Genomic DNA, 25,504 nt, shown 5'->3' on the forward strand with positions numbered 1-25,504 from the left:
GATGCTCCTGAATTGGAGGAATAAAATTAACGGTACCAATTGTCTTGCACCAGATGTGCATTTCGACAATACATGTCTCTTCAGTGATGCTCGTGGCCCAAAATTTGTGAAATCCACAGCTTATATAAATGATGAAGAGCTATAATCCAAAAAGGTCCAAAAAGTATAGCCAAATCCGTGAAGGAATCAGAGCTTTGCATGAGGGAGATCAATCCTTAATTTATAATAATTTCTAATATTTCGTAACAGCAAATTTAAATAACACAAAAAATCCGTATCTTCATGCCAGTACCGAAGTACTGGCTACTGGGCTGGTGATACCCTCGGGGACTAATAGTCCACCAGCAGAGGCATCGAAGATTTTTATTTCCCAATGCAGTGTGTATATTTGCAATATAATTTTTGAAATTCCATTGAAACATTTTCTAGAGAATTATTCTAAAAGACTTCCAAAATTTCATAAATTTGGTGTAAAATTACGTTTGGCATAGATAACATAAACAAACTTCGTTGGAAGTTGGTCATGATACTCTTTGGTTTCATTTTTTTTAAACAGAGTAATAAAGTACTCAAAACACACATAACTGTTTTTTTTCCAGGTTTTTATTATAAAAAGTTGTTAATTTAGAAAATATTAGTATTGTCGCCTATGGCAGAATAAATAGTACCGCTTACCCTATACTTGAGATAGCAATGGATATCAAAATCAATCAGACCAGTTATATAACACTATTTTAAAGTTTTTGACTAGAACTTTTTATTTTTATTACCAAGAATAGAAGTTTTTCTTTGAGACGAATATTGTGTTGAGATAATAAGTCAAATTGATGGGTACTGATATAACACTTTATTCTAAGATTAACTATATTATCTCTAGTTATTATGTATTTGTTTTCATTCTTTGCAATGACTAATTCAATTGGAAAAACCTGAATTAAAGTCGAGACAAATATTTTTAACTGAAATGGGGAATTTGTCTGGTTATGTTTGTACATTTTTTGGAGTCAGGCAATATTTGGTCTTAATAGTAGCATTTTCAGTGTTAAAATTGTCCAGATAAGAAAAAAAGAGGCCCAATTGAGACTTTATTTAGATAGAATGTTTACTCTCCTGTGAAAAGAATTGTTCACATTCTTGGTAATTCATGCAGCAAATATTTCAATAGTGCTTCATTTTGTAGTTATTTCTTTTATTACATCAAGCATATTGAAAACATTTTCTACCGCTTCGAGAGGACTATTGTTGGAAATGAATACTCCCAAAGGATATAATTCAGCTTTTTCATCGATTAATACTGGCAATAAAGGCATTTAATGTTTTTAGTGTATGATATCTATGTTTGTGTCATCTCAAAACAGAATTTTATAGCAAATTCTGAAATTTTGAACCACAATATGGCATATATTAAAGCATGGAACGGAGATTAGTATGACAAATCTTCACTTTGCGGTCATGCTGTAATTTTTTAATAAATTGAATACTAATTAATGGAACTGGCATTTTCGTCTGTACAAATGGTACTGTTTACATTTTATTTACATAAGATATGATTGAAAACAGTTTGCAAATTTAGCCTTATCTGAAAGAAGTACGGAACAAGGTAAACCAGCTTGTAGGGGTTGGGACATAAAATGATCACAGTTTTTTTTAAGTTATGGGGACATCACTAATTTATTTAGTCAAAGTTTTCATAATAACCCAGTATTACATTAATGGTGATGTAAAAACTCTTTAAAACTGTATGCCACAGCATAGAGAAAATAATATTATAACATATTATCAGCCTTAGGTTGACCTCTTTTGTACCCACATCAGGTGATTGGATGTAAGGGAAAACATTTTTTTTTTATTTCTCTATGCAGTGTATATTTGCAATATAAATGTTGAAACCCATTGATATATTTTATAAAGAATTATTATAAAAGAATTCCAAAATTTTAAAATTTGATGTGAAATGACGATAGGCATGGATAACATAAACAAGCACCGTTGGTTGTTGGCCATGATACTAGTGGGCTTCATTTTTCATATAGAGTTATAAATTACTAACACCATACATAAATGTTTTGTCCAGGTTTTATCATAACAAGTTGTAAATTTAGAGGAAAACAGATAGTATTGTCGCCTAACGCAGAATGAATGGTACCGCTTTTCCTTTAGGGGTACAGACTACCTAAGAAAAGATAACACTTACGCATAGTCTGTTTCATTGTAGCGTTTTAAACTCATATGCCATACGCAAGAACTTAGAATATCTTGTTCAGAATGTTTACATTGTTGCTAAGAGCAGGTGTAAACATCTTGTTATTCTTTTAATCTGTTATTCAAATCAAAGCTACACATTTTCCATATATGAATATTCAAAGAGACAAAATAGGAAAATTTGGATGTAAAAAAAAAATTCAAAAGAAAACAATGTCAGATTTTATTTCAAATCGTCAACTGAAGGGAAACATAAAGGACCCTAACTTTTTACGTAATTTTTCCTATGCCTTACATGTAAAATGATAATGTAGGACGCATAAAAACAATAACAATGAAATTATAATCAAATAATAAAATAAATAAACCAAGGACAATTATGCTTCCTTTTGTAGCAGATTGATTAATTTCAAGTCCGAATTGTCTCAACGATATCGATACTTTTTGTAAAACCGTATTTATGAATACAATACACGTAATAGTGTAAAATTGCAAGTTACTAATTACTTATATATGACATGTATATGTGTGTGTTGTAAAAAGCTGGCATGTTTTATTTTATGCCACTGAAAATCTTAGGACATGATTTTTTTCAATAAAAAGCCAGAAGATACCAAGGAGTACACTTTTCTTCTCAAGTCTCAATTCAATATTATGACTGCTTAAAGTTCCAAGACGGGGGGGGGGGGGGGGGGGGGGCAAAATATAATGTGACACTTGTAACTGCAGTTTGATATTTGGTGGAATGAGAGATGAAATGAGTTTAGTCTCTTATATTTAGATAGCATTTTTTAAACTGATTTGGTTTAAACTTCACACCAGTTGTATCTAATTTTCATAATCTGTGCAGAAATACTTTCAAAATCTATGTTTAACTTACTTGATTATACACACAGATTTCGCACGGTCCGCTCTATTTTTTATCTCCTAGATCAGATTTTCAAGAGCCATGGTTCCTTGCACCAATTGATTCGTTCTTCGGTTTTGGATCGTATATTCTTTCTTTTTTTTTTTTTAAATCTGTAAACCAACAAATTTAATTTGAAAACTTGATTATGTATAATATCAGCCGATTTTAGATTTCCCCTATGTATCCTACGTTTGTATCTAAGATTGTATCTCAAAAACGAAAAACGGTTACTTTTTTAATTTTTTACTTGTAACTTTTAAAAGCAGAATTCGTAGATGGAATTTAGTAAAATGTTCTGTGGAGTAGTTAAGTACGTAAACTTGGCGTTGATAGAAACTATACCTTTTTTAAAACTTTATGTTACTACAAGTCCTTTGTGGATTCCGTGCATGGCATTAGTTCATATTTCAAAATGTGTGTGAATATTGTTGTATGGTCGATTAGAGCTTGTGTATTATTTATTTGTTAACCAAATGTTGACTCTTAATAAAACTTTGAATTCAATTGAATTGAATGGACATGCTAAAAATCACAATTCTAGGTCAACCATAACAGGGATGACCTGCTCAAGTTTTTCTTGCCAAAATACAGTTATCGTTCCCAAGGTCAAAGTTGAATATCACGGGGAAGGTCAAAATTGTAAGGGGGAACACCCCATCATGATAATACATCCACATAAAGTGTCCAAAACACGAAGAAGGGTCTGGTTGTGTTTCCTGAAAAAATATACAATAAGCTAACTTTGGGATCATATTTGAAGTTAACATGAAGATCATCATGATACAAGACAATATATAAACCTCATGATACAGCCACATGTCAAATATCTAAGGGATAGATCAAAAACTGTATGCCGATTATGTACTATGGGATGGATCTTTCTTTTATTTATTGAGCCAATTCGAAAGTAGAAGCATATTTTAAACGTAAATACGAAAAATATGACTTTTTTTTTTCAAGAACAATATACTGATATTGCCCTACAAATGTTGAGGGTTTTAAAAAAAAACCATTAAAACATACGTTTAAAAACAAATGTCTTCTTCAAATACTAGACCGACTTTGAGGTCCCAGATACCCCTAATTTTTGTTCAGTCAAACATATAAATCCAGAATAAACAAAAATTCAAGTAAATCGGTGAACTAAAATTTGCTTAGTTATCACTGAACTAAAATTTGCCTTAGTTACACCTGAAACTTCCAAGTTTGGCCGATATTGACACGTAAAAGATGCCATATTCGAGTTGTAAAATCTTTTAAATGCATTGTTAAAATCGTTTGAATGTTTTATAAGATTTCTAGTTATGCCTAGTTTATCAATGAGAGAAAAACAAGAAAAGAAAAACCAAAATTTGTTTAGGGGCAATAGTGTTGAGTATCCCTTTAAATGTTAGAAAAGCATGAGTGCAATTGTTTTTCTTTTCTGTGCTTTAAAAGCGTTTCTCGGAGGAAAAGGAATACTACGGGAACAATGTAAAACACCGAGGAAACTAAGGTATAACCATAAACAAAAACAAAAAACACTCCAGACAAACAGACAAACAGCAGATCATAATTCATTCGATCCTTGAAATCTTGTGATAATGCCCAGCTCTAACTTATAGTTGTGAATATCAAATACATTTCACCATTACCATTTGCCATTATCACGACCTCATTTAAAAACATAATTCTATAATAAAAAATCGACGAATCTAGATCAAATAACTAGAATAGCCAGCGGAAAAGAAATTGTTTCCAAGTTAACATTGTTCAATGGTTCCTGAAATAACTAACGTCGGTCAGAGAAGACAAGTAGTAACACAATGAACTTTAACCTAACATTGTGACATAAATAAAGGATAGTTACATTACACTATGTATGGGTATCAGTCTATGGAAGAAGCGAATCGATAAAAACTTTTCTTATATCACATAGCGATACATGTATTGTATATTATCAATTGTAAATATGCAGACATTCCATGCGGAAAATGTTGTTTTCGGGAACGAAAAATTAGAAAATCCTTACTTTAAAACTTATTGTTCAAATATAAACAACAATTGAGTCTAAATTTACATCCAGAAGTTAGTCAAAAGCAAACGTGTAAAATTTGAAGTTCTGTGTTTTAATTATATTCATAAATATACAAATGCTATTAGTTCTAATATCAGTGCGATACTTTTAGAATATCATAGCGGTGTTTTTGTTATATCAATATTAGTACTTATTAGTGGACTGCTGTACCCATATTTTGAAAATTTTACCTATTATGTCTGTTTTGTTCATGCATCGTTGTTAATATGACAGAATTTGACGAGACTGTCATACTCACATTTGAAAATGCCAGTACCGCTGGGGTTTAATAAACAATGCCAGTACCGCTGGGGTTTAATAAACAATGTCGTAAGCATATAGCTAAGTATCAAAATTTTAGTTCACATATATAACATTTAGCAAATTTTATAATGAACGCACCGAAATAATATATATACAATTTAAAAACACCTGCTATAATCCTGACTTGGTATTATGAATATTAAACTAAAGTTTTAATTTATCGTGTACCAAAAAAAAAAATTCAAGATCCAATCTACATAGATAATAGTTTATTAGCTTTCAAATTAGGTGTTTTCTAAATGTTAGAAAAAGGTCGATTAACCTTATAGTTAAATGAAAAAGACTAAAACAAATATACCAGTAGTAATTCTGTTCTTAAATTTACCAGTTTGTATAAACTTTGTCAAATATTCTACAGATTTAAAGTAATATATATTGCATAACAATAGCACACAAACGTTCGACAAGATTAATATACAAAGTACCAAATCTAAAAAGGTCAACTATATATATAAATACCGGATATCAATATTTGTAAAATTATCAGATTTGAACAAACACGACTCACCTAGTTAAGGTTTGTATCAGTCGTTATCTAATGGGGAAAGTCCAATCATCATGAGACATACAAGACTATAAAGTTATCCTCGTTATCTAATGGGGAAAGTCCGATCATCATGAGACATACAAGGCTATAAAGTTACCCTTATTGATGTCTATTAAAAATATGTATAATTGACGACCTGGCCAGGATTTATGTTTCGAGCAATTCACGAATGAAAATGTTAGCTGTAATTTTAATTTCAACAGCTAATTATGAAACCATAGCAACGATCTCAATTGTTTTGAGGAGGTGTTTTTGAAATACTTGGAAATCTTCTTCAGGTAGTTTTTTTCGAAATATTATGATAATTGGTTTAGTCCTGTAACGCTTTCATTGATATATGATAAAGTTATCCAGCAATATATAACACGAATACACTTAGTTTAGTTTAAACATATTTTATTGTTCAAAATGACAAAAGGATCAGACACAAGTTTAACAACTTAGTAACGTCTTCTCCAAATTTAAAACAATACACTATAAATATAAAACATAATGAATTGTGTCCACGACATCTATTAAAAGTCATAAATTATACATTACAGTTATTTAACGACTTACCTCAAGCATCCTAAACTCTGTACACGTATGTTTGTACATATATTGATAAGTTAGATAAATTATTGATAACCTTGATAACATGTTAGAAATCTAGATAATTTACCGTAGTAAATTATTAGGGGGAACACCTGTATATAAGTGTTCATAGGATTGGACAAATACACTGTTTATATTGTATTGAATGCAGATGGCGGAGATGATGTCGTTGATAAGAGTGTGTGGGGGGAGTTATGAATATATTCTATAACCTTTAAAATGTGACCGTATATAACGTGGCTTGAAACATTTCTATGTTATTTGATGTCATGATATTATTTGACACGTTATCGCTTGTGATTAAATTGAGAATGGAAATGGGGAATGTGTCAAAGAGACAACAACCCGACCATAGAAAAAACAACAGCAGAAGAGCACAACCGGTCTTTAATGTAGCAAGAAATTCCCGCACCCGGAGGCGTCCTTCAGCTGGCCCCTAAACAAATATATACTAATTCAGTGATAATGAAAGCCATACTAAACTAAATTGTACACAACAAAACTCAAATTAAAATAATATAATACCAACAAGGGCCAGAGGCCAGATTTAACATTGAAAACTTAGAAATATTTTCACTGTTTCGGATAACATACGTTACACAGTATAATCACAGAATCGTTATAATTTGTTCTAAATAAATAAATAATATACAATTATGGCCCGTTGAAAAGGTAAATATCAAACATTGTCAACACGAGAATGTTATTTCAGTGAAGGCGCAGAAATATCTTTTAAGGGTTGATAATTTGGGATATTCATCGATTATAAGGGGCCACAATTGTTTTATTATACCGAACTAACAATGCAATTGCCTTTTAAACACCTACTATTTTTTTTACATAACAGCTGGCTTTGAAAATACCTCTTGAAAATACATTAGTGTTCTTAAATTGGTCAAAAGTACAACAAAGCTAGAATATTTTTGTAAAATATATATGGTCCCCAAAACGGACCGTTACTGTATAAAAGAGGGACGAAAGATACCAAAGGGGCAGTCAAACTCATAAATCTAAAAAAAAATGACAACACCATGGCTAAAAATGAAAAAGACAAACACAAAAACAATAGTACACATGACACAACATAGAAAACTAAAGAATAAACAACACGAACCCCACAAAAACTAGGGGTGATCTCAGGTGCTCCGGAAAGGAAAGTAGATCCTGCTCCACATGTGTTACCCGTCGTGTTGCTTATCTGATTACAAATCCGATAAATAGTCTAATTAGGTAGGTCACATTCATGAAAAGGAAGGGGATTGTAGTTACGACGTAAGGAGCATATCCGATATCATTTATGAAACGGTTATTCCATAACGGTCAACCAACTCGTGATGGCGTCCGTAAAATTAACTAAGGGATGATTTCAACTTCACAATTTGGAACTCTTGGTTAAGTAGCTTCCTTGTGAGCAGCAACAATATATCAAGAAAATCATGATAGGAAATGCAAGCACGGGAATATCGTATCAATTGGGAGATATATACACCGTATGCAGGTGCTACTGGAATGTTGCTACTTAGAAATGGAAAGTTCACAACTGGAAAGCTGAAATCATCTCTTTTGTCGTAAAGTTGTGTTTCCAACCGACCCTCATTGTCAATTTCTAGATGTAGGTCAAGATATGAAGCCGACTTTACTGTATCTGTAGTATCCTTTATCTCTAGTTCGATGGGATGGATGCGTTCCACATTTTGAATTGTTTAGTGAAAGAACATCACCTATATAGCGGAAAGTAGAGTTAAAAGAAGTTCCTGCATGAATTCAGCCTCATAATAATAAAGAAACAAGTCGACAAGAAGAGGGGCACAGTTTGTTCCATTTTGAATGCCGACAGTCTATTGAAAAACACGTCCTCCGAACGTAAAAAATATGTTGTCAATCAAGAAATCAAGCATCTTGATAATATGAGTTTCAAAGATTTTTTGTTTGAATCAGAGTGATTCTTTACAAAGTAGGATTTATCCCTCCCAAAGACAAGATACTTGTATCTACGTTGGCCATTCTTTTTTATGAAGCAAAGTAATACCAACTCTTTCAATTTGTCTTTTAGTTTGGAATGAAGAATACTTGTGTAAAGAGTAGAACAGTCAATTGTTTTAAAACTGTTACAAGATGAAAGAGAGTTAGATTATATGTACTCTAAAAGATCTTTGGAATTTTTAAGTATCCACATCTGATCCACGCCACCACTAGAATAGGCAGTTTCACAATAACTTTGAAGCCCGTCTTTGATTGCTGATAAAATAGATGTTAATACTGTAGAAAGATGTTTCGTGGAGCATTTGGAAGACCCAGCAACATACCGTTATTTTAATGACACTTATGTACTTTATGTATCCAATACAGTGATGGAAGATCCAGTTCTTCATCTTTGGTTGAAATTCCAAAGGAAAATAGAACAGACCTATGGTTATCCATAATTTCCTCTTTGGTAAGTGTCGTGAGGTTGTATGTTGAGTTTCCAAGTGAATTGTCAATACCTAATTCGTTTATCAAGCAGTTAATGTAATGACTTTTACACACAAAAACGATGTTATTTGGGACTTTATTTAACAACAACGTATTTGTCATGGAGGTCGGATAGGTCTTTTGCAACATTTGTATCAACGACCTCACTGCCTTAATCAATTCGGAAAGAGTGTCTTCGTCTTCCTTCTCGCGATAAGTCCATTGCCTGGCATAATCCTCGACAGAATCCATCAAAATTTTAAGGTTGTATTTCCATTTGATGGATTTAGGCTCACGATATTTCGGACCTTTCGATAACACATTTCGTAGAGAAGTGTTATTAACAATGTTAAGGTCACCGGTAATAACGTGGACAGCAGGATTATATGTGAATTGGGAACTAGCACAAGTACAATAAGGAGGTTTAGACCTGTAGTCGTCAATATAAGAGATAGCATTGGCCGCAGACACTCTATTTATTTCTAAAGCTTTGTTTCCTCGTCTCTCAATGGGCTGTCAGTGTAACATGAACGCTGACATTTTGTTTATTTACGTCTGTGACGTCATGTTCATGGGTGATAATTCGAGTGCAAATATAGACATTAAAAATGTTGTTTGCCGTTGAATTATAGGGTTATTAACCCCTGGTGTAAATTTTAAAGGTTATTCGTCCTCCCTTGCAATTAAATGAAAATTTACTGAATGATTCCATGTCACGTGATAACTTTTTATAGCTTCAATGAACATTTATCCTTTCAATTAATGTTCGTGCATAGAACCTGTTACTTAAAACTCATCAACATAAAATTTCTCACATGATCGTATAATAACATATGTTCTTCATTTAGACTAAAAATTGCTTTATGGTCTTAAAATATGTTGATTAACTTAATTATTAATGTTATTGCAAATCTGCTGTGCAACGCATGTACCGTATAAACTGTCACATTAATCAAGATGAAAGAAGATTAAACTGATTAAGTATTGACCCAGAGTATACATATAGTTCGCTAACATATAGACAAATTACAAATAACGCCAAGAGAAATTTGTTTCTGGATTTTTTTTTATTTTTTCTTCGATGTTTACGCAGGACTCAAAGTGACATTTTGATATTCAACTACCAAATACCGTTTACATGTCAATACTTTTTGGCTATCTCTTAGACTAGGTATAGAAACAGATCTTCTAATATACAGTTGAGCCCTCCGTACATATTGAGACAATAAGTTTTCACAATTTCTCTTATTTGTATCTATATTTACATATGCTATGCAATGGGGTTCTTTTTTATTATACTTGTATTCTCTTCTTGTGGGCCTTGGCTTAATTGGTAATAAAATGTATCGATCTATGCTAAAAGAAAGGTCTTTTTAATGCACCTCGCCCTATTCCGTGATAAAATGATTTTTGTTTCAGAGATTTTTTTACAGTTTTTATATCTATTCCTAGCCTGACAGTAACTTACATTCAATTGACTTTGATGTATCAGGAAAGTCTCATTGTCATTAAGCAGCCTCCGGTAGTCTTTTGTAATATATTTTTGATATCAAATTGACACTTTGAGCCCTCTGTACATGTTGAAAACAAAAAGTTTCCACAGATTCCTCTTATGGTATCTGTATTTTCATATACATAGTCTTATAGAAAATCAATATTGTTAAAATTTAGATATTGTATGTTTGTAAATATTGTCATGTTTGTCTTGGTAACATTTAAATATTTGGATTTTACACCAATAAACGATTTGATTTTATTATGCACTTACTCTGGGATAATTTTGATGACGATTGAAAGATCAAGATTTTTTTTGTGCAATTTTGGATTTGTTTGTTTTTTCCAGGACATGTTCCTTTCGATAGTAGATAGGTTTTAAACTACCGAAAGGATCATGTCCTGGAAAAGTACCTACATGTTTCGTCAAGCCATCCAAATTCTGTTAAAAATGCTATCTATACCTTATGGACTCGGTATTCGTGTTAAACGAATTTTCTCAACAGAAGAAAATTTCAAATTTAACAAGAGAAGAAATTAAAACGCACCTCAGAAAACTGGGATATAATAATTCGTCAACTGAAGATCATAATTCATTAAAAAGACAAATAGAATTAAAAAAAAATCCTTATTTCATAAGAGAAATCAATTTGATTAAATGTCTTCTAATAATTTTGTCAAATTTAAGTTAGTTATCATGGTTATAGTTTGTTTTGATCATCTTTGTTATTTAAAGTATCTATATATATTTTTTTTAATTTTAAGGATAAGAGGTAAAACGCAAACAATTGGTAAAAATCATCGTTAAAGAGCAATAACTTTATGAAGGAATCGTTCCACGATTTCGGCCAGTTGACTTATTTGACGATCTTGTCTTGCTAATAAATTTTGCAATTTAAAATTTTTAATCTATATATATATCTATTATAGTTTTCAAGATAAAAGACAAAAACACTAAAAATGGGTAAACATTATCATGAAAGAACAATACATCCAATAAGGAGTTGACAGACAATTTCGGCCATTAGGCTTCTATGTAGATCGTGTACTGTCTTGCTGATCAATTTCTTTATTTAAGTTTCTTCATAGCAGTGGGCCAGGTACGCTAAAGACGGTATCTAACGCAATAACCATTTGCACTGGAATTCCAACGAGAAACCCATTTTTTTTTTATGTAACTGGAGATCTTGCCCCTCTTGCAAATATACAAAAAATGTAAACACAAGTTAATTCAGTGGTCTTACTAAAAAATATTAAATTTAGAAAAGAAATTTTAGCTTGAATAGTTGGAACATGTGTATTTTGTCGTTAAGGTGACAATTTGGGTAAAATCATCGATTCTCTTTTTTTTGTACCGAACACATAGGGCAAATACGTGTATGAAGATTTTGGTAATTATAGTTGAACAAAAAAAAAGTTGCTTTCTTTAAAAAAAAGAAAAGCAATACGTGAACTTAAGATCGCTGGTCACCAAAAGATTGTTGCTGAATTTTTGTTTGCTTTGAACTGAAATAATTGACTGTGAATAGACAAAGATAATGGTGATATTAAACTAACTTTATTGAAACTATGTGATTGTGTGTACATTCTTGCATAAGTCAGTTGAAAGCAATGCTGTATATAAAAGTGTTTATATACAGCTACTAATTGAACATACATGTTAAAGCTCGGCTATTTTATACGTGGCTGATAGGTACCTCTAGACATTCAACATTAAGACACACTACATTAAAGAAGGGTTAAACTCTATTTATTACACTGAGATACAAGAACTTAATATTTTACTGATTAAAATTAATATACAAACACAAATCAGCAGGTTGTTTGACAATGGTGAGATTCATGGGATAACTCTTGATATTCTCCGTAGCTCATCGAAAGAGGGACCCATAATAGATCGTCTTTTTCTCCTTTATAAACTTCACAAATTAATTGAACTTGTTTTTCAAGGGACAAAAAAACAAACGATAGCAGTAAATGAATTGCCCCCATGCAGACCAATTATTTCTGAATGTAACTCTGTCACCGAAAGCGTTGGCAAATTTATTGTTACTTTTTTGATACCTATAGTTAAAAGTTACATTAGAGATAGTGGGGATTTCATAAATGAAATAGAAAATGTAAGGCCTGATCGGGATTGCCTTTTAATTTCTTTTGACTGCACAAGCATGTATACAAACATGGAGTACAATGAACTCATTCAATCTGTAGGACAGGCTCATAGCATTGCAGTAAAAGAAGATTATTCGATAAAATTACCTAGCTGTAAAACAATTAAATCGTTAGTAGACATGGTGTTGAAAAACAATTATTTTTAATTTAATGACCGACACTTTGTACAGAAAATAGGCGCTGGTATAGTATGGGAAGTAAGTGCAGCCCAGAAATTTGTGATATTAGAGCATTCGAAGTTATCAATGAAATTATTGAAAAATATAAGTATAAAAATAAGATCTTATTTTACGGAAGGTATAGAGATGATGCGTTTATAATAGCTCATTCATCACGAGAAGAGATTGAGGAGGTTTTTTTTAAAATAGCAAATGATCATCACCCTTTATTAAAGTTAACTTATGAAATTTCAAACGAAGAAATTATTTTTTCGATACAGTCGTACATAAAGGGTTGGAGTTCAAGGACACCGGTAGCCTTTATATAAAGAGCTACATCAAACCTACTAATACATTTCAATGTTTAGATAGGACGTCTATGCATAACACAACAGTCTTCTCCGGATTTATAAAAGGGGAAACTATTCGCCACCCCCAAAACAACAGCAACACACAGAAAGATAAAATTTGTAAATTAAAGGCCATCTTAAGCAAAGGGGATATAAGGAGCATGAGATACTTCGTAACTGTGAATCGGCTCTCAATATCGAACGACCAGAGTAACTCCGTTTTAAACACGAATCTGACAAGCAGATACCACTAGTATTTGTAACTTAATATCACTTTTCATTAGGAAATATAAATAAAGCTTAACGAAAACTGTTGCGTTGTCGTTTTTGTATGGATTAGTGTTTGTCGATGTGTTATTTTGAGGTAGCGTAAATCACGTAAAATCATGTTCAAATGGCACAAAAAAAAAACCACAACACAAAGTTTTAATTGTACATGTTGTAATCACAATGTAATCTGTTAAATGATATCAGTTTGGCATGATAAAACAGTTGAACAATAATCATAATTCACTAACACAATATTACTCTCAACACTTCTAACTAGCAATCTCAATTATATATATATATATTCTCTCCCTGATCGCTCTCGCATCCCCTTATAATTACAGGCGCTACTCCGACGGTTCCAAAGATGGGGTACCGGGCGGTTCTAAAGATATCGGGGGGTACCTCAACGGTTCTAAAGATAGGCTACCGGGTGGTACCCTGACAGTTTGAAAGATGGGGTACCGGGCGGTTCTTAAAATAACCGGCGGTGCCTTAACGAAATTTAACCCAAACGTATTTAAAAGAAAGACATCTTACATAATAATAAATTATACAGTCAAACTAAAATCGCTATATATATTTTATTTAAAGAATTGTCTGGCAGTCCAATATTTTATTCACAGAATTATCCGGCGTTTCTAATGTTTTATTCAATGAATTTCCCGGCGGTTCCAATATTTGATTCAAAGAGTTGTCCTGAAGTTTCTTGATTGGTATCTGTTTCTCAAATATGATTTCATGCATTCTAATACTATGTGTCCAGTTTTCTTACTAGGGTAAGCAAATACACTACCGTTTTGCAATACCCTTTTAAATTCATCGGCTTCTTTAATGGAAGATTATATACCGCTTTGGTATATTCTTTCCATATATTGAGAACACATTTTTTAGACGAATTACGATGCTCAACACTACCACAAACATCTTAATTTTCATCTTCTATCTCAACAGAATTGCCGATATTCTAAACTGGTACAAACACAGCAATATGTGTTTTTTTGAACAACGTAATATCTGTACTGGTTGGGTTAAACAAACTTGCATACACCATACCTTGTGAAAAATTAACAAGTACTCTTTCTAGCGCTAGTCCATATTTTGTTATGAAACAGAATATTTCTACCACTTAATTCTAAAGATAAGGAATCCCAGTCCCTTTCACATCAAATGGATTGGATAATACTTTCACCAAGTAAATGATTTATTACTTCTGAAACACAAATTGGAAATTGAACACACAAATCATCACATGATAATGTCATAACAGTAGTTCCGAACACTTTTAAATCACCACCCATAGTTGTGATGAACCAGCTGGTATCTAATGGTCCTATCATAGGTCTACTATCAGGCAAACTATTTCTGTAGCTGTCTTTTGTTATGAAGTATATATTACACCGGTATCGATCGTGCAAGTAATTGCTGGTCCTTCTATTAACTTTTTACCATCATACCGATCTTTCCTTATAGTTTCGTTAACACAGACACGTACGCTATCTTGTCCAATATTGTTAGACAATAATTCATTGTCTATGTGTTCCTCTCACAGGTAAACAAGCGCACCATCACTCGACTGCTTAGGTATTATATGATACTCCGGAGTTAAATCTTGGTCTATTAAGTGATCCAAGCTCCATATCACTCCCTCAGTGTGAGTGGAACATGTCGTCCTCCGTTTACCCAAGGTACATTACTTTAAACTTCTGCTAGGCCACCAGGTACCGTAGGGCGGAGCAGGGGTGTTGTTTAACTACTGGACGGTACCACCACTATTCTGGGCGGTGCTCTCATCTGGTACCATCTGATTTGGAATGTTCTGATTGTTTGAATGTGTCTAACTCCAATAGTACTTTCTTGTGTATCCTCTTTTACCACAATTTGTACACTGTCTGAAGCTTTTGTTTTGATATCTTCGGTTGTTTATAGGACTTTCTGAATAATTATTCTTCTTTAAATTCAGTTCATGAAAATCACTTCCTTTTTCCACTGTATATACATTATTTCTCTTGTTAATCTCATTCACATTTCCTTCATGCATTCGTATACATTCTTCTTGCATGGCACTAGAAACAGCTTCTTGGAGTGTCTTAGTCTTAGTTCGCCTTATAAACATGCGGAACTCTTCTGACTGTCCTCTTAAGGTAGGAAAGAACACTGACCTCTTTTCTTTCTTCATTCAACACATTTAGTGTCACAATGTTTTTAAAGTAATGTGAAAACTCTTCCAGCACATCATCGTTACTGCCACTTAATGTTATCTTAACCTGAACTTCGAATCGGTTAGTTTGAAGAGGAGATGACGAGTTAATCGGTACAATATTTGCTTTGTCTCTAATATGTGGAATGTACTGATCGAAATTCAATATCAGACGTACCGTATCGGTTGGCCTTCTTTTGTCTTCATTTTGTTTGTCAAAGTGTTCCAAACGTCCCGAGGTTTCATATATGAATAACTTCACAGGAAATGTTAAAGAAAACCATCCGATCACAAGTATCACACTTAAGATAAACCAAATACACCTATTAAGAACGAATTTCTTCAATTTATGATCAATTCCGGCTGTATTGGCATTTTGTTGTCTCTGGTTCATGACAGACATCGGTGTGCTCGAAATAAAAGATTCATCTTTCCAAGTACTGAAAACGTCGAAACCACCCCACACTGGTGCACTGGTGTCCCAGGGATCGTCCGGTGTGCGGTTCTAGAATCATCAAGTGTCCTTGGAATAGAATCGGGTACCCCTAGGAATTCTTGAGGTAGTGAAGATAATCCTGATGAGTACGGCCGTCTGTTCATAATGTTTTGTTTTCTAAAAACAGTCTGCTCTTTTCAAACATTAGTAAAATCCATTGGATAAATATTATAGTCAGTTATATTACTATCCATCTCCATTAATGATAAAACACAACTTGTACTGAAAATTCTAACATATATCCAAATAGTTTAAATCTCACTGATATTCCAACTATTATCTTCATCACGAATATATAAAACTTTGTGCTAAATACAATACAATGTTTTATTTTAAATTCCTACTGCAAAATGAATGCAACCTTTACCCATCAGTGCTCACAAGTACATATGGTTTGTGAGACAAGGGCCCAGTTAAGCTTTAACAGTGGTTTGATTCTTCGTCAGACCTTGTTAGCAGAGTATGCTTATGTTATACTTATTGGTGTAGGTATTTATAATACCTTTAAATGGAGTATTCTTATGGTATAACTGTTTGGGTAGATATTTATATTATAACAAAAAGTTGAGTTACTATAAAGAGATAGCAACCAGATAGATAAAAAACATATATTTACTGGTCTCTTTCTTTACCTATGACAACAGACAGGTTTTTATGCTTTTTGAGAACCTGAGTTTACATTCCTCTGTTTGTGGTGAGAATAATTTGTCTTAATTATTCATTGTATACTAACATGTTCTTGTCCTGAAAATCAATTGGAGGAATATTTGCTGGATACATGTATCTTATATAATTCAGTCAGAGCACTAGAAGGAAGCAACCTTATATTAAAATGTATTTCTAATTTTCTAAACTTCTTTATATCTATGTAATTGATCAATCCATTGTTTTTAGGATGTTAAGAATGGACTGTTTTTTAAAGATTTTATTCAATAGACAAATGAGAACATATTATTTGTGAGACAAGGGCCCCATTAAACTGTAACAGTGGTTTGATTCTGCTAGTGTACTTCATCCAAAGGATGAAAATTCCTAGTGTGTATGTCCACCAACAAAAATGCACTAGTTATTTTAATCCGGTAAAACACTTGCCATAAGATTCTGAAGATGGTTTTCTTGAAGGGGAAATATATAAAAAATGGGGCTTGGTATTTTGGAGGGATATTTGAATTAACTAAAACTTGCATAGGTGATTTATGTAAAAAATTGACAAAATTGACTATCTATATAGTTTTTTTTAACCCAGGAATGTGCACACTAGTGTTTGTTTTAAACCAGGCATGATTACACTAGCGATTTTTCTTCAGGAATGATTACACTTTTTCGCACTAGGAATGATTACACTAGTGGTTTTGCTTCAAGAATGATTATACTAGTGATTTTGCTCCAGGAATGATTACAATCATTATGGTGATTTTATGCGGTAACAATCCTGATAAAGCAAACATTCTAAGGAGGGTTTTCTTGAGAGGAAATAACAAAAAAATGAGGCTCAGCTTTTTTACGGGATGTGATATGGATTAAAATTACTAGTTATTTTCTGGATAAGAGAGATAATGATAATCAGATAATATGAATTTCATTCATTTAAAGATAAAAAAAACAAAAACATAACTGAATTGTATTAACTAGTCTAGTGTTAAAAAACTCCGATTGTTATTTACATGTTAAACAAAAAGACTACTATACAACACATACCATTTCATTCTTCAAGGACTATTATTACATGTATGTATACATAAATGACCTGTTTCTTTTTGTAAACAATTGTTTAAAAATATTTATGTATACTAAACTGCCTGACATTTTTAAATACGTTTTGGCCTCGTGACAGGTTCCAACATTTCATCCAATTCAATATCAAAATTAGCAGTTATAGCCAAAAGAGATAATAATTAACATTCACGAGGATCCAATGTGCTTTGTGTTACAAAATGATAGTCGTCATCGATTTCATTGTCGTTTCCTGTTTTCACTTATATCAATATTATTGTTCACATTAATACATTCATCATCCTTTTCAGGAACGTCAATGCTCTCATTGTCATAAAACCTTTTAATACTTTTTTGGTTATAAGGTTATACATGTACACGGTTTAAAGTAACATGTAATGTAAATAAACAAATCAATAATAGAGGTCGGTCATTTAAAGACGTATCAACCGTATCATATACGTTGACGTATCCGCATCTGCAGATATACCAAAAAACAGTATTTGATCCCGAGCTTTAATTTTATGTACTTTCAATAATGCAAATGGGCGACTGATTAATTTGTAATGCAGAAATTTACAAAACAATAAGGAAATATTGAGTTTTCGTGGAATATACAACCCTACTTTTAAAGATATTCCGGATAGTTGGAGCAGTTTACAGGCATGATAGGAGTGAATACGGTAAAATCGTTTGTTTGTGAATTAACTTCTGCTTACGTAGAACCAAATTGTTAATTGACAAATAGAGTGGAACTCAGTACTTTCTATTACCTTTTATGATAAAATCGCAAATGAACAATATTCAAAATTCCTTACATGTATATAAGTAGTACATTTGATTATTTTTTGTGTTGATTCATATAAGATCTTGAAATATTTTTTTAACTAGATTATTAAAGGATTGTGTACGATATTCGTATACCTGCCCTACATTGGCTCCTTTTAAGGGCATGTAAAAGTAGTTGATAGAACCCCTCATTTTTGTTTTACAAACCACCACTATCACAAATATTGAAAGTGTATGTTTGATTGTTTCGAAGAGATTCCAATTAAATTTTTTTAAATGAAGTATGGTCTTATTAATAAGCTCGGGGTCACATAATAGTTTTTGATATATCTGCAGATGCGGATACGTCAACATATACGATACGGTTAATACGTTTGTAAATGACCGACCTCTAATAGTACCTCTCAATTACACTATTGACAGATAATATTCCCCAGTGAGTATAGGTATGTCGGAATAAATACACCCTGGAATAAAAGTATGATTGCAAATACACATCAATAGCCTAATAGAAAAAATGTGTTTATTCCTTATAATTCTCACCCCCTCATTTTTTTTTAATTCATTCTTTCAACTTTAACTTTTTTCAAACCCTATATGTATATGTCTTGAATGAACATTGAAATATACCTAGTTTTTTTCATAGGTTATAAAAGTTGTTTCAGCAACATGGTCTATGGAAGTGTAAACCAAGGTAAAAACTCATAACAGACTAATCACATTCAAGTATTTGTAGATATGAACAATCATTTAATAAGAACAGCAACACTAATGACACAAAAAACGAGGACATCTAGAGGGCAACATGCAGTATTTAACAATTAACAGGTGTCTTTGTGCTAGAACACACCCGCGAAATCGCGGGGGAATAGAGCGTTTGTAAACTGTAAAAAAGAATATCTGGAGAATTTCAGATGTATCAAAAGTCAAAGGTACTTGTGGACTGGGCACATTTTTTTACCCTCCCCTTTTTTTCCAAATACCGATTTTTATTCCTTCTGTTTTTTGCATACTATGAACATACATATACACTATAAGCAATATGAACTGTCACTGTTATATATTATATATATATATATATATACAACTCGTCTAAACATCAACCCAACAATGTTAGATCTGTAAATTGGCTTTCGCAAATTTTTGGTTCTTCCCTCGCCGGGATTCGAACCCATGCTACTGTGATATCGTGACACCAAATCGCCTGCACTGCAGCCGTCCCGCTAGACCACACGACCACCTGGGCTCTCAAAAAAAGAGCTTTCGCTGGCCATGTGTTACCTTTCCACGTCAGTTTTTAATCTAGCGGCGTACTACAGTACATGATATATAAGGCATGAAGATGTTATTGTTACAGATCAGCTGAATTATCTATAATAAAGGATCCTACAAATTAATGTAAGATACAGTCACAGAAAATAATTATATTCATAAGAACGTCTGAGTCAGTGACAACCCTACATCAGATGTATCCATATATATATATATATATACATCAGTGACCTTCGTGAACAGTAAAGAACCCCCCCCCCCCCCCCCTGAAATACTTTAAGCAAGGATGATAAATGCTAGAACACACCAGCGAAATCGCGGGCATTAAAGGCGTGGTTGAAAGTATGTAAAGTGTTGTAGGATGAAATTTTGCAAAAGATTTAAGAACTGGAGAATTTCATGAAAGGTATCAAAAGTTATAGTAATTGAAGACAGGCGGTTGTTTTTCTTTCAACCCCTTATCCTTTTTCCCAAAATTCTCAATTTTTTGTTTTATAATTATTTCAATATGAACATACGTTAAGTATATATAAACATGCATTACTATAAATAAAGTTTGTTTGCCTATTAATTCTCAGTTTATTAATCTATCCACGACGGTCATTGATGTACATGTATTCTATAGACCCTCTATATTATACTTAGTGACTCAATGAATTTTTGTAAAAGATTTTATGACTGGAGAATTTCAGAAAAGGTATCAAAAGTCATAGGTACTTTGGAACATGCCAATTGTTTTCTAGCCCAGCTCCTCATTTTTTTCGTCCCAAATTCCCATTTATTTTTTTCTATTAATTTCAATGATGTTAGCGTCTATCTGTATATTATGAACATTCATTGCTATAAAACAAAAATTGGGGGGGAGGGGGGGGCATAAATAAAGTGAATTTGCTTTTTACTATCAATTCCCAGTTCACTAATCGATTCACGGCGGTCATTGACATATTATATAGACCCTCTCTATTTTAACTCTGTGACCGCCGTGCATAGTTAACTTGAAAATGATAGCAAATACACTTTATTTATAGTCTTACAGAAAAACTTAAAATTTCGTCCAATGACGGAAAAATATCCGGACGCATTTTTTTTCGTTTTTCTCCCAAAATAACCCAAACTGAATAATCATAAGAATGGATGACAAATGCGAATATACATGGTACTTATAGGACATAGAGGCATGATAATTAATTTATTGTGGAAGGAAGAGAAGCGACACACAAAATGAGGTCTTATCGTTCAATAGTATAGATAAATGTTGATCTCTAACTTCTCATGTATTCTAAAAAAGAATATAGTTTATGTAAATGTACAGAAAATGAAATTAAGGGAAAATTATAAACTGTAAATTCAGAAATTATTGTTATGTTTTCTTATTGTGATGGAAAAGATACTGCAAAAATAAAGTTCACATTTTAATTTTGTTAGCACTATCTGTATGAAGTATTCACTGATATTGCAATATCTTATCTCACATTTTTTTGTACATTTTTTATAAATCTCTTATATAAATGCTGCACAGATTTCTGAGTTTACAGTATTTTTAAAGTTTTGTGAAGTACATGTATTTGACCTTTTCGTATTTTACCGTATAGTGTATACTATCACAGATGTTAAAGATCTCAATGATTGGGTGGTCAGCTATTTTGATGAGTTTCCTTTGTTTGAAAGAATTTCTGATACTGAATTGGTAAGGTTGACTATTACTCAGTACTAAAAATAGATTTTCAAATTGAAATAAAATAACAAATCATGTTTATTTGGGGTCCAGTGGCAAAAAGTTCATGCATATTCAGGAAGAGACACTAGATAAAGAAAAATCAGTTGGAGATTTGTGATGAAAGAAAACAAGAACTCAAGAAAGATAACTGCTGAAAAAGTGGGATCAGACGTTCAAACACAGTTACCTTCTCTTGCCTTTTAAATTGTAACATGAACAGCCTGAATATCAGGAGAAGATAACTCTGACAGCATACATTATAAAAACATAAGTGGTATAACATCAGGGAACCTAATATTTATAAAAGATAAAAGAGATGAAACGGAAAATGTATACTCTCATCAAATCGTATTTTTTTGTTAATTCGACCTGTTGATACTGTTTATAATGCTTTTTTGTCATTTTGTATTTATATGGATCTTGTCTGTACACCAGCTTTGATTATTTGTAATATCTTCAATTTTTCACTTATTCTTACAACATTTGTATAAACTTCAAGATTATAAATAACCGTTTTTTTTCTAAAGTGAACATTAATTGGTTAAATATTTCTCAGTGTGTTTGAATTTGTTTGTTAGCCTTTTGGTCATGAATGTTTGTCTCTAATATTTAATTAACTGTGCATTTGTATTCAGATATCGCAGATCAAATTTATTCGTTCATTGTGTAATCATACGTTTTTTGGTTGAGTTAAGTCTGCCAATTGATATTTTATCGTATGTTTTTCTTTGTTGTGATGTTATGCTATTGTTTCAGAAAAAGGGAGAAGGTTTGGATCCATTAAAACGTTTAATCCCGCTGCAAATGTTTGCACCTGTCCTAAGTCAGGAATCTGATGTACAGTAGTTGTCGTTTGTTTATGTAATTTATACGTGTTTCTCGTTTCTCGTTTTGTTTATATAGATTAGACCGTTGGTTTTCCCGTTTGAATGGTTTTACACTAGTAATTTTGGGGCCCTTTATAGCTTGTTGTTCGGTGTGAGCCAAGGCTCCGTGTTGAAGGCCGTGCTTTAAACTATAATGGTTTAATTTTTAAATTGTTATTTGGATGGAGAGTTGTCTCATTGGCACTCACACCACATCTTCCTATATCTATTTTCACTATAAGGCCTTCAGTAAATTAAGAAATGTCCCAGTATAAAGGACTTTTGAGAAACAAAGAAGGAGGGCATATGGGAATAGTATATAAATGGGAGAAATTTCGATCACAATTTAACCAAAAGTCTATGCAGGTTTGACTGACAGTTTTAAATAACAATGCCTTTTTATGGAATAGTTTTAGCTATAAAAGTAAAGTTCTATGAACATTTTGCAGGAATCTGACCAAGTTGTAGAAAAAATGTTCATTAGCACAGAAGAAGGTCAAAAGGTCACAAGAAACAAAGGAGAAAAATTATTGGCAGTGTATAGACGAATTGTTAATCCTTATCAACAGACAGACAACATAGATAATTCAAAGCAAAGGCAGATAATATGATAGAAATATCATAAATTATTGTCGATGTTATTTCAGAAACTGTGTCAATAGCATGAAATTATTATGATTTACTGTAAACCAACAAATTGTAGAGAGTGAACTATTTCAATTACATACCAAGAAGACCAAGTAGAACATAATGTGAATGTAAAACATCATGCATAAGTCAACAACATATTTAGAAATAAAACAGTGGCTACAAAGGGCTCAACTAAAAAAACAATATAATTTTGTTTACAGTATAAGCTTTCATTAGGAAACCAAACTCATAAAAGAAATGTTGACAAATATAACTTGTCTTCTGATTCTTTTGTGTGACCTCTGAGAACAATGTCAAACTACAAATATTAACCTTTATAAGGAAACCAAACACATAAGATATATTTAGGAGGTTCTAGAACGAAAAATCTATGATAGACTTTTGAGTCCCTCAGATCTGTAATTTGTGTTTTTGTTGTTGTTGTGAGGAATGTATTAATAACACACCACACCCAGTCTGTGTTTTTGTAAAATGTTTTCTGCTTTGTATCAATCTGATGTTTATAGTTTGTACTTATGTTGTACTGTTCAACTCCTATGTGAAACTATTTTCTATTTGATGTATCGTTACAGTTTAGCTATAGCTACCAACCTAAAAAGAAATATGAAGCCTTGTTTCTATATCCTCTTGCAAAAATATTATTATAATGTTTTATGACCATTCTAACGTATATTCATGTTATCTGCTTTTCATAGACAGAAGCTTTAATCCCAATTGAATATGTATTAAAGAATTCATAGCTCCAGATATCAAATTCTAATGAAGGAGATAGTTTATCACTAAATTTAATTGCTATATAATAAAACGATTGTTACAATACTGTTATTCCATTACTGTGATCGCCTAGTACAAGTGATCCAAGTGCCGTGATATGGGATGCTGTCAAGGATAAGTTATCATTCCGTCTTTGTCCGAAATTGCTCTCATGTCTGGAGGTCTCATGGGACTGGCTATGGTACCGCAGCATTAACAAATCCCAAAAAGTTGTCAGATGGCAGTATAAAAATAAGATATAGTATGTATGCCAATGAGACAATTTTCCAGCAATGTCCAAATGATGTAGAAGTTAGCAACAACAGGTCACCGTTCAGACTTCAACAATAAGAAAAATCCATAATGAATAGCAAGCAATAAAAGGCCACGACTTGACAATTTTGAAGTAAAATCATAACCTTTAATTTTTTTTCTATGCTTTACACTACTATTCACATTCATAATTTAAAGAACCACACTGATTCCCACAACAAAAATACCGAAGATGATATTAAAATGCTTGAGTTTATTATCGACAACATATTTGTTGAGTTTTTGGTGGATTGATAATTCAGCATACCGTTGGTATTCCAATGGGTACTATATGTGCACCACTACTAGCCAACTTGTACTCATATGAAGCAGATCTATACAGAAACATTTTAAAGATAAAAAAAAGTTCTTAAATTTACTTTAAGATATAAAAATGAGGTTCTGTTACTCAATAACCCACATTTCAATGAATGCGGGACAACTCAATTTTTTATGCCCCCGTCATTGCGGAGGGAGCATTAAGTTTTACCCTTGTCCGACTGTACGTCCGTACGTCCCAAAATTGGTTTCCGTTCTTTAACTTCAGTTTGCCTCTACGAAATGTTATGAAAGTTATACACAATGCTTATTACTACAAAACACAGATCGAGTTTGAATTTTGGTGGCGTCACTTTTACCGTGCTAGAGTTATGCCCTTTTACAAATAAAAAAAAATGCTGAATTTTTCGTTTCCGTTCTCTCACTTAAGTTTGACTCAAACAAATGTTATGAAACTTATCCACAATGTTAATTACCACATAACACAGATCAAGTTTCAATTTTGGTGGTGTCACTTTCACCGTTCTAAAGTTATGCCCCTTTACACATCTCAAAATTGCTGAAATATTTGTTTCTGTTCTCTAACTTTAGTTTGCCTCAACCAAATGTTATGATACTTATAATGTTATATGCAAGCGGGGACATCATCTGTGTCCCATGGACACATTCCCCATTTATTTAATTATGTTTTGCAAATTCAGCAACATGCAAATGATATTGTCATGTTAAATATAACATTTAATAATTATAATCATTTACATAGTTCAAATCCTCTTTTAATACTATGTCCAAGTTGTCATAAAAGACGGTCCCAGTTAACTTATTGACGGGCCGAGTTGACCGAGTAGTTAGTCTGACTTGACTCGGTCCGACTTGTCTCCGGGCCGAGATGTCCCACATTTTACATATTGTCAATTTCCCATTTCTGTGC

The 25,504-nt window shown here is 32.4% G+C and overlaps 1 protein-coding gene across 1 annotated transcript in view; it reads right to left on the minus strand.

The window, feature by feature from the left end:
- LOC134718302 (ankyrin repeat and SAM domain-containing protein 6-like) overlaps positions 1 to 15,704 on the minus strand; it is a 41,383-nt gene extending 25,679 nt beyond the window's left edge. Inside the window, exon 1 of the mRNA XM_063580797.1 lies at positions 15,401 to 15,704. Within this exon, the coding sequence (XP_063436867.1) occupies positions 15,401 to 15,704 (304 nt within the window). The remainder of the gene's footprint in view (positions 1 to 15,400) is intronic.
- Between the last annotated feature and the right edge of the window lie 9,800 nt (positions 15,705 to 25,504).

Source organism: Mytilus trossulus, chromosome 5, assembly GCF_036588685.1.
Source record: "Mytilus trossulus isolate FHL-02 chromosome 5, PNRI_Mtr1.1.1.hap1, whole genome shotgun sequence".
NCBI classification, from domain to species: domain Eukaryota; kingdom Metazoa; phylum Mollusca; class Bivalvia; order Mytilida; family Mytilidae; genus Mytilus; species Mytilus trossulus.